At 40.4% G+C, this 14,724-nt stretch overlaps 1 protein-coding gene across 1 annotated transcript in view; it reads left to right on the forward strand.

Moving 5' to 3' along the window:
- The window catches only part of LOC125886011 (E3 ubiquitin-protein ligase SMURF2-like), a 72,885-nt gene that overhangs the window by 32,143 nt on the left and 26,018 nt on the right, over positions 1-14,724 (forward strand). The window contains exons 3-7 of the mRNA XM_049571909.1: positions 898-1,006; positions 8,460-8,593; positions 12,533-12,598; positions 13,673-13,757; positions 14,106-14,189. Coding sequence (XP_049427866.1) covers positions 898-1,006; positions 8,460-8,593; positions 12,533-12,598; positions 13,673-13,757; positions 14,106-14,189 — 478 coding nt within the window. The remainder of the gene's footprint in view (positions 1-897; positions 1,007-8,459; positions 8,594-12,532; positions 12,599-13,672; positions 13,758-14,105; positions 14,190-14,724) is intronic.

Raw genomic sequence — 14,724 nt, forward strand, 5'->3', positions numbered from 1 at the left:
GATTAATAAAGTATATAAAATTAAAAAAAAAAAAAAAATTCTCTCTTCAGAATAGACATATAGACCTGAACCAAATTAACATTATTAGGATCAGAGCTACTGAGAGGAGCTTTGCTAGATCTATCAAAAAAGCAGCAATTGAAATCCCCCATTACATGGTCCGTGTGGAGAGGCAGTGCATTGGCCGAAAAGCAGTCCAGGAAAACATTGGCTATTGTCTAATGATGAAGTGTTTTATATTATTTACTTTGTTTTATTTATCTGCATTCATATGCAGATATCTGTTAACGGAGATTAGCTGATATGACCAGTGCACAGAAGAGGAAGTCTTGTCTGGATATCCACAGGCTACACCGGATCAGCCTGAAATATAAGCCCTTGCCCCCATCAGCTTATTGTCATCAGACAATAGCCATTGGGTTATGAGATTAGGTGAATAAAAACAGCTGTGAAAAAATATTTTATGAAATTCTCTTGACAGAGAAACGGTTAAAAACTCAACATTGGGGAAATTCTCTGTTGGACTTGAGTCTCTGAGGCTAGTCATACTCCTGCATGACTAGCCTCAGCCCTTAAAAAAGACCAGTATCAGGAGGAAAAAACTTGAAACCTTCATGATAGTAGGATGACAACAGATCAGATAACAGCACCAGCAAATCCCCTTTCAACTGGGCACAATAAACAATACTAAGAAACAAGAAAGCAAAATAAACAAACACAGGAGACTGCTGTCATGGGTCACCAAAGATGCGGCGCCGTGACTACAAGTCAAACGAGGCTTGAGCATGTCACACCATCACACACGGATTTCCTCCATCAGAGGGGTATTGGTGACCTCACTGGGTTTGTACAGTGGCTAAACAAAACCTTTTCACTTCCATCTGTCTACTTTTACAGGGTTGCCAGATCCTTTTGCCAAAGTGGTGGTGGACGGCTCAGGACAATGCCACTCTACAGATACTGTGAGAAATACGCTGGACCCAAAGTGGAATCAACATTATGATCTGTAAGTCAACAGAACTGTGGAGCAGCATGACATGTTGCTGTACACGGCTTATGCCTCATTGAGAAACAAATGTAGTGTCTGTGTGTGTGATGATTTGTGTATGACGTTACGCGCCACCTGAAATTTGAAACAGTACAGAAAAGCATTGTTGTCACAGAAATGCAGCATACTGGTTTTGCTCTCGAGTGTGTCTCAGTGTGTAACTGCTATGACAAGTGTTTCAGGAATGCAGATCGAGTCGCCTCTTCACTGTGTGCAGAAACACCCATCTATAAAGCTTTTGAGTTGTTTTACGTGCGAACAAAACATCTTGAGGGGTGAGATTATAGACATTTCATACCTCAGACCTCACCAAGACGTATGTATATGGGATTTTTTGGGAGAAAAACACAACTCATAGTGCTGTGAATTCCTTCTTTCTGAGATAACAGATTATTCCTATTTTGGGTATTAGAAGAAGGAGTTTGCCAACTTGTTTTGCACTCCTGAACAATGTTCCTCTGTGAATTGGAGTTTGTCTAATTCATATTTTTCTGGCTTTCTCACTTTCTCTGAGTCAGATTTGGCTTTCGAAAGGCCAACACACATTTAGAGTGCTGTTTTATTCTAGTAATCTCTTTCAGGGTAAGCTGTATATCGGCCTTTAAGAATCTTCTTGAAATCTGATTTTTCTGTCAAGGACGCTTTCACTTTCTGTCAGTCTTAGAAATGTATACGCAAATCTGTATTTCAAACTAAATCTATGAACAAACCAATAGTAAAAAAAAAAAAAACAAACCAAAGAGATGCAGGAGGAAGAAGCTTCTCTTATTTGCTGGTTACATCGCTAATAAAGGCTACAACCACAGTACATCCCCGTAATGAGGTCTGTGTCGACAGGCCGTTACAAGGAGTGTTCACCCCAAAGGACCCGTGGAAACCAAGGCTGTGTAGTGATGAGAGATGGAGGGAAACAGTGGTAGAGGAAGGAATAAAGGAAAAACCGGATAGAAGAAATACCGGGAGGTTTTTAGTAGAGAAAGAGACATGAAAGGAAGGTAGGAGAAAGGGATGCACTCTAGAATTACAAAAGAAAAGAGGGAATAATAATGATAGTTATAAGATGACAATACGTAGCACACTCTGAGCAGATTGATAATTTCTTTTATAAAAAGGTCAAAAAGTTAAATTTAATAGTTTAGCAACAAAAATCATGTTTTGGATTGGCTGGTTGGCAGAAGAAGAATTTTGATGATCGATTAATTGTTTTAGTAATTTCTCAAGCAAACACTGCAAAAATTCCAGCTTCTCAAATGTGAATGTTATTTTCAGTGATAGTAAACTGGATATCTTTTGTACTGCTGGGTTTTGCACTGTTGGTCAGACAAGTTACTTCAGAGTCTGGGAACTTGTGAGGGCATTCTTCACTATTTTCTGATATTTTATGGACCAAGCAATTAGTTAATCTATTTTTCAATAAAATAATAGGCCGGTTAATCAGAAATTGAACATATTTTTTAAATTGCTACCCTAAGTATAATAAAACTCAGTTGTAGGAGAAGTTCGGAAGCGTGATGCATTCACTTGAGAAAAAACAGTTGCTCTATTTTCATGGGGAAAAATTATTTGATTTTTATGCTTCCGCACCGATGATAGTTGTGGCTGGAGGCATTATGTTCTCAGGTTGTCCGTCCATCCGTCTGCCTGCCTGTCCAACCAATTCTCATGAATGCAATATCTCAACAACGTCTTGAGGGAGTTTTTTCCAGATTTGGCAGAGATGTCCCTTGGACACAACGATGAGCTGATGACACTTTGGTGGTCAAAGGTTACTGTGACCTCTCATAACATGTTTTAGCTCAAGAATTCATAGGCTAAGTATGACAAAATTTCACACAAATGTCTGATTAGATAAAATGATGAAAGTGATGACATTTTATATCCAAAAGGTCAAAGGTCAGCTACACTGTGACATCATAATGATCTGCAAAATCACTTTTCTGGCCTCTACTCAATGTCGAAACTCAGGAACAGAAGGGGAGACATTTGGTCAGATACTGAATTGGTGACACTAATCTTCCATCTTGAACCCATGGAGATGCAACATATCTTCTGTGCTGCCAGGTTGAAGGTGTGTTTGAAGCATCTGTAAGAGTTAATAGCTTCTTTGCAGCAACATTTGAAGCTTTGTCAACTGTCACAGCTACATATGAGTTTGGACAGACATGGGTGTAAACTGTAACTGCAACTTGACTGATTTGTGGAGACATACAATTGCAAGCCAGTAACCATAGTTTTTTTTTTTTTTTTTTTTTTATTTTTTTTTTTTTAAGCCGTAAGATTATTATCTCCAAATTATAAGACATTTTCATGAAAAAAAATCTACTCTTGTTTTTCTGAACTAACAAGGTTATCTCATTAAGAAAAACAAGATTTTTTTTTTTTTCATGTAAAATTTTCTCATAATTCTGAGCTAAAAATCTTGTTGATTCAGGAAAACAGGGTAATTTTTTTCTCAAGTGAATGCATAACATTTCCATAAAGATCATATATGTATCTGGATTATTTAAGTGTCCATTCGTACAGTATGTCACCAAATGATTCCCTACAACAGCAGATACAGGTTGCCTTTCTGTGCACACTTTCATTTTCAAACACACACCTGTTCTGCAGTGCTTCCTGTACCCTGTCAACAATAACCTCAGATCCCCTCTTTACATAATTCTCTGCCCCCATCTCAATCCCCACCCTCTCTGAGGAGTATATATGCCGCCAGCGACCCCTGGCCTCTTCCTCTGTTTCAGGAAATGGCTAACATGCCACAGAAAGCAGATGGGAGTGTGGGCTTGGCAGATTGCCAGCTTGCCACACCCCCAGCTTTTGGAGGAGGGGTCTTTTCCCACATGACTCTGATACTACCAGAAGCCTTAATGCTCTACATTTTGTGTCATACGTAGCCTGCAAAATTATATAACTTTTTAACTACAGTTGATGCTCTATAGTTCTTAATGTATGAGGACACACAGACCCAGCCAACTTTTTGAAAACATTCTGTTGAAAGTTCATGAACTCCCAGTAGTATGTAGGTCTGGTTTTGGCATGGTGCCTCCTCATGCTTAGCCTCCAATTTCCAGCCTTTTTAGTGTAAACTCTTCACTTTGCTTTGGTTAGAGGGTCAGATTCTGCTCCCTCTACCTTCACTCTATATTAAATGCGGTACACGTTGTGCTGCGCATACCATGTCCTCTCAAGAGAACCTGTGTTACTTTACCAGGCTTCACACATACTGCATGAGCAAGATCTGGTTTTTAGTAATAAAATGTTGAACATAGTAGTGGTACTAGCAGTGCTACAGTCAGATTTTACTCTGCTTATGGCCATCCATATTAAAAATGCATTGGGCCTTCATCGCAGCCTACCTATCATAGGCCCTGGAGGCCTGTATGGCAGACATACCCACCTACAGTATAATCAAAAAGTGAGTAACTCCAGACATTGATTAGTAGTGGTTCAACCCGCAGAAGATTTCTCTCTGCTTAATTCCTGTCTGCAGTGAGTTGGCCCAGTAAAAACGTGGGTTGACACAGGAGAGAATGCTAACAGAAAGCAAGCTGTTTGCTCTGTGCTTGGAAACAGGCATGGTCTGGGTTTTATATTCAATAAGTGTTTTGTCTTTCTCAGCCTAGGACAGACAGCAGAGGTTTACTAAACACTTACGCCAGACATACCTACGTTGCACCCCAGGACTTATTGTACTATAAATTACGTTATTGCTTAAATATTCACAGTTTTCCATTATGAGAGACAGGAAACGTTTGAGGAAGCATATGTCCAAAAGTGGAAGAAGAGAAGTAAAATGGGGTGGTCGGTTCAATGTAACAGCAAGGAACACGGGAATCGAAGAGGAATGCTTTGGCATCAACTCAATTGACATAAATCAGATCAAGGTACTTGATATGGACGAGCCAGAGCTGTAGAATCTCCAGTCTGATTTATTTTTGTCTTTATAGATGTTAACAACTGAAGGCTGTCCAACACTAATGTGAAATATATCCAACCTGGAGAGAAATCTTCCCAATCTAATGTACGTTCCCTGGCAAGAAAAAGTTTGGGAAGTCCCGCGGGTCTGGATTTAGTATGTCCTGGAAAGCTAATCTGGATTTGACCCAAGAATTTTTTTCCCCTCCTCTGCTGTTGTCTCTAGGATTATGAGTGCTAATCTTCATTTTTGTTGTTGCCTTAACCTCCTAATGAAGTGTGTTTGTGTGAGAAAGAGATGTATGGATTGTTTGTAGCTGTGTTGTTGCTGTGCTCGACCACCAGTGTTTAGTAGTCAGTGATACAGAAGTTTCTTGTTCTTGTTTTAGTGGATTTAGTGGTGGAAATTGAATAATTTAACACAATGAATAGAATAAGGAACGTGCCAAGAGCACGAGGAGAACCCTGCACAGACTGTTCTGTCTGAACCCTGAGCAGTATTCACAAGATGAGTCTCATAAGAAAAAGATGAATCTAATGGCTTATATTACCATCTCATTATTAATTCATGTGTAATTAATGTCATCTATGTTATAGCATTATCTGGAAAAAGATAACTTTGATGACTGTAATTACATTTGACATAATATTCAGGCGTATATTTAACCTCCGGGGGTATATTTCCTTTTACTTGGAAATCTTTTATTATTTTGAGCATGCTGGGATAATGTTTCCGTTGTCATCAATCAGTCAGACGATTTCCCCTTCAAGATATAGATAAGAGATAAGAGTATGCACAGGGCACCTCCCTCCTCATGTACGTGCCTTGAAGTAATTTGATGTAATTTCATTTTTACATTTTTGTAGTCGTCGTCATGTGAAAGAACCACACAAGGGAAATGTGTTAGAAAGATATTAGACATGTATTAAAATGTTATACACATTGTATACTGTGGTTTTTAGAGCAACAACAACCACCTATAGAAGACAGATAGTCACAGTCAGTTCAGTCTGTGGTTACATTGTGTATGTTTTGTACTTCTACCTGCTTTGCAGTCCACTTATTAATCAGTGTTCTCAGTGTTTCTCCTACAATTGCACAGGCCCAGCACCCCCGCCAGGCCATAAAATCTTTTTTCACTGCCAAATATAACACAAAATATTCATCCCAGTGTTTCCCCCTTGTTCATTCTGCTGTGGCACAATACTGTAAGTCCATAAACGAGGCAAGTATCTGTGGTTTGTTCTCATGTCCATAATAACAGTGGTGTGTTATCTTGACTGCTAAAGTCAGTTGAACAGGTGACATGAAGATAACGTTGCTGGGACCGGTTACAAACAGCCTTGGATGTGAACGACACACTAACGTGCTGATGGATTTGGTGTTTTTGTGTTTTTAGCTGAGCTATTCGTGAGAATGTTTGTTTAAAACAGATCGGGGATGCTGTTTTGCCCTCATTGTTTCCCATGCAGTTTGCTGAAAGTTATGTAACGTAGCCTCAGTGTGTTTTATGTGGAGTAAGCACTACACTGGAGTCAATTTAAAAATGCTTTATAAATGTTTGATTGCTTGTCAACAACTGGTCACGGTAACTTAGAGGCAATTTGGCCTCACATGCTCTGATTAATTTGGCTTGCAGTTAACACACCAGTCATAATATTGTTTGAATGAAAACTTAACTCCTGGCGTTTGCTCCTGGTGTTCATCACCATTGCTTTGGAAGAAGGAATTAATGGTAGTAAAAGTGGAACCAGCTTTAAAATTGATGTATTTTCTTTTTTAAATAATGTGCTGTGGCTCTAATTTATGCTGATGTGAGGAGTGGTTTATGTGAATTTCTAACAGCAACTGATAAATATTGGGTGGCAGAACGAGTGAATAATAATAATTACGTCAGTGCTTGCAATGTTATGTCAGAGAACAAGATTTCCTAACACTGTTTTTGGCACAGTTATCGTGAGTGAGGAAATAACATTTTGTTCTACCTGTTCTCTGATTCTTAGACACTCAATCATTGTCTCGTGTGCTATTTCAGTTCTCTTTTTTTGCGCTAGGTTGCTTTGCACAACACACCTTTGCATCACAGAGACCTCACAACCACACTGTGTAAAGAGAGTTGCACAAGATTAAATCCAGAGCACGTTAATGTGCTCAGAGAGACAATTTGAGTTGCACTACAGCATACCAAATGCAGGAAACCAAATTTCAACTTCACAGTACAATGCTTATACATCTGCTGTTCTAAGATTAGAACGGTGTCCTAATCAAGGTTGGAGCACTACTTTATAAGAACATTTATTCAGCTGTTTTGTTTTATTCCTCATTAAATCTTTGAGTAAAAAAGTCTCCCAAATTGTCCTAATTAGTGAAATATTCTGTGTCATCACATGGTTATATTATGATGTGTCAGAAGCCTTTTACAAGATAGATTGTTTGAACATCTTACCAGTAGTTTCTAGTATTTAAGTATCCACCTCTTGGAAAATAAGCCTTTTAATTAACTCACCTTTATTGGAGAAGAAAATTGAAACTTTCGTTGCAAAATGCTCTGTGCTCTTTCACCCATTTGTAATAGTGTTAAATGACTAGAAGATGAGATCATAATCAACATGTGCAGCAAAGCACAGGCCTAGACACATCAGCATCTGCTGAGAGAGCAAAGTGCCAAGATGCAAATCTCTGCTACTGCATCCTGATCAGATTTTCAGATAGCAACTAGAGACTGAATCACTGGACACTTAAAAATATCCACAACCCTCACAGGTTATTTAATTTCAGTGCAACAGTTTCCCAGCTTTTATGATTTGGCGAACATTCCAAGTTTTGATGTGTTTAGTAGGGAAACCCCACTTCATGCTTATGGTACACAGCATAATATAGAGCTTGGCATCAGCGCTAGGCTGTAATTACATGTGCGTGTCAGTGACTGTGTGATTGTGCATTTGACTGTTGAACTCTGCGTGTTTACTGTGGTAGCCGTCTGGGTCTCAGACAGTGGTGGAGCACATCTCGGGGACTTCCTCTGTTCTTAAACCACGACTAGACTGACCTAGACCAGTGCTAAATCTGCACAAACACACAAGCACGTACACACAAGGTACTTAGAAATGTGCTAATCAGCCTCATTACACAGTCTGAAAGTCTACACCGCAAACATGGTGTGCATTGTTTCCTTGCTGTCAGGGAGAAGAAGTTGGAAGTGATGCAAAATACAAGTTTCTGTTTTTTTCTCTGTTTTTTAGACAGTGTTTGTTAATGTTTTGGAAGATTTCTTAAGTGTTTAAGCTTATGATTTTATTCAGTTTCCATCTGTTTTACCCTGTGGGCTGATGAAAACCTGCTCTGTTCTTTGAGCTTTGAGCCACCCCTGCAATGTGCACACGAGCATACACCATGTCTCATTGGGCCCTTTGAAATTCTATACATATTTTCAGGATTCAAACTACTCCTCTTTTTCTGTCTCATTAAACCGCTTTCTTTCTCCTCCCCTGTCAGATACATCGGAAAGGCAGACTCAATCACCATCAGCGTATGGAATCACAAGAAAATCCACAAAAAACAGGGCGCAGGTTTCCTGGGCTGTGTCCGGCTCCTGTCAAACGCCATCAACAGACTCAAAGACACTGGCTGTAAGTACCTGTTTGTGCGTGCATGTGGATACTCTGTGTTGGTCTCTTCATCCCCCCCACCCCCCACCCCCCCCACCCCCCATGCTTATCATGGCCTTTACCCTAATGCGCTAGTCTGCCTTGTTAGTGAAGGCTAATGGGAAAGCTTCATGGGAAGTACAGAATTAATTAATGAATAACTAAACAGCGGTTGGGTGAGCCATGCTAACCTCTCTTCACACATGTATGCACACACATCCTGCCGTCAGCACACAAAGTCAGACAGACAAATGTGCGGACCAGACCTAGTGTCTCCAACAACAAGACACCAACTTCATGTCAGGGAACCTTTCCTGTGCCTTTGTTTTATCTGGCTGCTGCAGTTTGATAGCAAGCTAGCCTGCTGGTACATGTGTAGCTCTTTCAACAGTGCCGCTGTCCCATCCCCAGCTTGCAGCCTGCTGGGGCTTTTGTGCCAGCCATTCATTGCCACAAGATTTATGAGCACAATACACATGCAACTCCTTTAGGCCACACATATCAGAAATATTGCCTGCTGTAGACATCCGGCACCTGGGACTAAATCAATAGCCACAATTCATTTTTACAGCAATGCGCCTTTCTGTCAAGGAAACAAACAGCTTTTATTCTTGGAAACATGGTCCTGCTGATACAATTATTGGCACTGTTTTGCACAAGATGTAGAGAGAGGAAGAAGGATGCTGTTTTGGGATAGTTGTGTGATATCCTTGGTTGACCATAAAGTTGATCTCAGGCCGATGTGGGTAGCATACAAAGGAACAGCAATGATTTTGTAGACACACACATTCTCAAACACTTAGTTTCCCATCTGTGTGGCTTCTGACTGTGTCTCCTGTGATGTGCCCTTTGACTTCCAACTCATTTAGACAGTCCATATGGCCACATGCTTGTTAGCCCTGTCTTATTTGCAGTACAAGTTAGTTGTTACTGAGACATATACACTTAACTGTAGTACATACTGTCAAATTAACATTCCTTCCACACATTCTCCTCCTTTCCTTCAATCCATCTTCCTGACTTTAACAAAAATGTTAGGCATGTCCCAGAACCACCACACTGAGTTACATTTTCCCCATTTTTTACATATATACATATATGTGGCCTATTTCTTATTTCCACCCATCCATTGTACACAGTCACACCCCATGACCACAAAAGGAGTTGTCTGTCTGAATATAATTGCCATTTGTTGGATGTTTTTTATCCAAACTGCATAGTTGGATAATTCCATGAATGTAGGTAGCTGTAGTTTTGTTGGCCCAAATGTAACAGCCTCCGACGCCAACTCCAAACTGTCTAAAGCTAAATACTAATACTAATGTCTAAGCTAAATACCTCACATAAGAATCCAGAATATATTCCAGCAACCTTAATGGTTGCTCCGAAATACCATTCTCAGCACATAAAGTTAACCCCACCTAATCCACCAAAAAACACATAAGGGACCTTAACGGCCATCAAAGCCCGGTGCCACGCTCTAACCCCACTCGGTGCCCTTAGATTTACCCACATCTTCCAGAAACAGACAGTATAGACTCCAGTCAGGCTCCAGACCCTCCACTTACTGTACAGCCAACATGGCAGAAATTATACTTTCCCATAGCCACAGGAAATGGACAGAAAGGCATATCATGATCTATGACAAGACACCAGCACTCACATTACCCCCTCGTCCTTGTCCTTTGTGTTGCAGATACATGAACTTTGCCCGGTCTGTGGTCTGACCAAGATGCTCATGCACAGGGACTAACATAAAAATACACACACACAAAAAAAGACTTTACTGGAATTGCCTTGGTTCCTAGAAGACATATTCAACTGTTTCACTCTTGCAGTCACACACACACACACACACACACACACACACAAACCAAAAGTGGGTCCGTTATGATTGTCTAGTTTACTACTCTGTCTGACCCTACACTGAGCTCCACTTCCTGTAGCATTGCACACACAAACCTCTAAGTCATCTGTCCCACTTCTGAACCCACAAACTCACTAACACACACACACCACCAGTTTTTCAAAATGACTTGCTGTCTACGCATGTTAGTCTGCCTCGCTTTGATCCCTGATGTTTATTTGTGTGTAATATTTATAGTGTTGATGTAATGGCAAACAATACTTACTGATTTGCTGATCGCGATACTGCTGATACTACAGTCTTTATATATGCATAAAGATGTGCACACACTCAGAGATACAGATGTGCATAAGCTAAATAATCAATACATAGACATACTCAGCCTCTGTGGGTCTACATGCTCATATTAACACTAATTTATGCTGTTGTTCATTGAAGCATGCAGTTTAGCAGCTTTGAGGAATTGAATGGTGCAGTGAGGGCTTGTGGTTAAAGGTCTGTAAATGTTCTGTCTCTCTGTTTCCCTCTTCTCTTATTTAAGAGAAAAATCTGCTTACTATTCCAGCCATGTAAGGCTTAGACCATCCCTGTTTAGTCTAGACACGTATCCGGAACAGATGCACACATGCACGCACACAAACACGCACACACATGTGCACAGTCCTGGAAACAAGCTATAGGGTTGTTTAGATTTGCTTAGTCTATACATACAAACAGATGCACCATTTTATGTGCATACAAAATCATACAGGCAAATCAAAGACATGACAAATCCTGTCTGACTTTGGTTTTAGTATTAGCGCATGGCGAACTGGGGCATCTCTTTATCTCCCTTTCTCTCACTCACTCTCTCCCCCTGCCTTTTCTGCATATTTCAGCTCCTCTCCTTCTCCTACACTGACACTCTGTCTTATGTCTGATTATGTTTTACTTATTTAAGTAAGCCAAAGCCCCTGCAGGACTCCTACCCTGCACACATACACACATGCTGTTGATATTCCCCCTGTACTGGTCAGCTGGGCTGGTCATGCACAAATTTCCCTGCGGGATTGTGTGTGTGTGTGTGTGTGTGTGTGTGTGTGTGTGTGTGTGTGTGTGTGAGGAAGAGAGAGGCGGAGAAAGACTGCTGAGTGTATCAGTGTCTGGATCTTGTTCAGAGTCTTCCTGGGTTGTGTTTCTGTGCTGTCTGTGTCTGGCAGTGCTATCCTGTGCTGAGCAGACAATGAATCCTTACTTATCCAGAAACAACAAGACCGCTTACGCATTTTACATCCAAAATTTGTGATATTTTATGTCTCCAAATTTTTATCTTTTCACACAAAATGGATGAAGCTGCAGATTTGTTTTTTCTGCAGAGAGCACTGTTGTGTTTTTAACATTTTAAAACACACTTACATGCAGACATAACATTTTATATTAGAGTTTTGACTGCCTACTACTGTGTCCTGTTTGACTCATGCATAAGTCAGACCGTCAATAGCTCTGTGTAAAAACACACAGCCTCCCTGTTCCTTTCAGTGGCACTGCATTGACACGGCAAGGTTGTCGGCATAGAAGGTTCCAGTAAAAGAGAACAGAATGTTGCCTGGCAAAAATGTTGAACCTGGCTCAGATTTTGCCACAACACAATGTGGAGTTATCTGGCAAGGTCTTGTGCTAGCCAATCAAATTTGTACATTCCTGGTAAACAGGGTAAATCTATGCTTATTTAGGGATTGTCAAAACGGAGGATACATATGATCACTGAGATCTTTCCAAGATTCTAACACCCTCACTTACTCTATGATAAATCCACTGTACAGTTTCTGGCATTAGATAAGCCTTCCAACATATGGATCTATCAGTCCAGTTTTGTATAGTGTTTCATCGTCTCACCAAGGCAACACGCCCCCACCAATGCAGCCCTCTGCAGTTATGTTTTCAGTCTGAATGTCTCGTTACTTAGCATGAAATACAAGCTGCACACTGGCTTGATACCTGGATGTATTCATGGTTGCAAACGAGGGCAGATGCTTAATCAGTGATCACGAGTCTTATTTGATTTTTCCCTGCAGATCAGAGACTGGACCTGAATAAGCTGGGCCCCAATGACAACGATACTGTAAGAGGACAAATAGTCGGTAAGAAACACAATTTCAGTTGTATACTACACAACAATATTCAAATCAAGCCAAAGATATAAATGTGCATAGTCCTGTGTCAGTCTGTTTGTTTACGTATTCCTGATGCTCTAGTCTACATCCAGTGTGCCATTACTCTGCATACAAAAGTTCAGGAGGATGCTTTTGGTCAAATCCCAGAGCTTTTGTTCCATGTTTTATTCACACTACACTAAACACTAGCAGCAACACGAAAGCAGGTAACAGCTGGAAGACAGTTATTCTCATACGAAACAGTTTTCAGTATAGCTCTGGATGTCTCAGTGCATTGTATTATTTAAACACTAGAAATCACAATTTTACCCACGCTGTTTCTTCGGTCTGAATACTCTGACTTGGTTTAAGCTTAACCCCTAAAACACAGTGTGGTAATTAAAAAAAACGGATATATATAATATCTGTTCCCTACCAGCTAGGGGTGTTGCAGTATACTGGCATTGATGATAACTGCGATACTGTCATAGAAGTGATACGCTGATATCATGTTAATAGTACACATATGATGCACATAATAATCCAGCACCTCTTAAATCATTTGTGTTTCTAACCGTTCTCGCTTTGTCTGCCTCCCGCAACACCATCTAGTTGCCTTTTCACTATCCATGAAGTGTAACTGCTCTTTTTGTACACTTTTGTGGAGTTATGGTTACAGACTCTCTGCACCTCCGTACGCTGGTATTACTGCCAAAAAGAGACAAAACACACAATAAATAAAGTTGTTTTATATATATATATACATGTATATATGTATATGGACATAGTATATTTTTCCAAATTTTCTTTAGATGCCATGATATTGTTGTTGTAAACTTTTGGTCACAATCATCGCGCAGTGAAAGCTGCTATTGTGCCAACCCTACTACCAACAATATCTCTTTTCTTATTTTAGTTTTCCTTTGTATTAATGTAATAGATGCATTAGTAGAACTGGAATCCACATATTGTATAGACAATATTATTCATTATTTTGCTGCACTTTAGGGGTTGGTAAATGTTATTGATCTACTGTCTTCCTTGTCTTTGTGAACTGTGTAGTAAGTCTTCAGTCCAGAGATCGTATTGGTACAGAAAGGCCGGTGGTGGACTGCAGTCGCCTGTTCGACAATGACTTACCCGATGGGTCAGTATTTTCAAAGGTTTTCCTTGTATTTGTGTACAGGGCTAGTTTCTGTGTGGTTTTCTGTATATTTGAAAAGCAAGGTATATTGTCAGCAGTAAACAATCATTGTGAATGTTACTGTCCTCCCTATGAGACTTTCGCCTGGTTCGATACATTCAGAAGGTTCAGCTGTATGCACATCGGTGATCCTCTTTTTGTCCTACTACTAAAGAAAATAACTTACAGTGTTGTTAGATAAGCATGTCCTTCGTGGTTTCAAAGATCGAGGAAGGCCTCTTTAATTTTGGTATTACTTTACAACAAGTATGATATTTTCTTACCCGTTTTTCTTAATCTGTCCTGAAACAGCTGGGAAGAGAGACGGACAGCCTCTGGAAGGATACAGTACCTGAACCACATCACACGTACCACGCAGTGGGAGAGACCTACCAGGTACATCTGCACACATACTGCACACACTCTCATCCTCAATGCATCATCAGCTAAGACTCCAAATGATGCATTATATTACATTATATTTCAAAAAGTGAGTCATGTTAAAATGTGAGCTTTCCCTGGCCCATATCATATCATCCTTAATCCCTCTACTTCCCACTGTATGTACAGCGGTCATGCTGACGTAATGCACAACAAACTTGACCTTTTACAACAAAGCATCGGGGGTTGTACATTTCCCCACTTCCCTTTCCAGAAAAAGCACTTCCACTCAGCCCAGTGCACAACACAACAATAACAGTCTGTTGGTAATGAGTGAATTGCTGTCAATTTCCTTAGACCCCCACCCCACCCCACTGCAACACACACACACACACACACACACACACACACACACACTCCTAAATAAACTAGCCAGCCAGTCGGGCAGCCAGGTTTTACTTGGCCCGTGTTCCTGCAGGAACAACTGTCGCCTTCCTACTTGGCCTATATCAGCGGAGCCGTTCAGGGAGTAAGCAAACAAATAACACCA

The sequence above is a fragment of the Epinephelus fuscoguttatus genome, linkage group LG3 (assembly GCF_011397635.1).
Source record: "Epinephelus fuscoguttatus linkage group LG3, E.fuscoguttatus.final_Chr_v1".
Classification (NCBI taxonomy): domain Eukaryota; kingdom Metazoa; phylum Chordata; class Actinopteri; order Perciformes; family Serranidae; genus Epinephelus; species Epinephelus fuscoguttatus.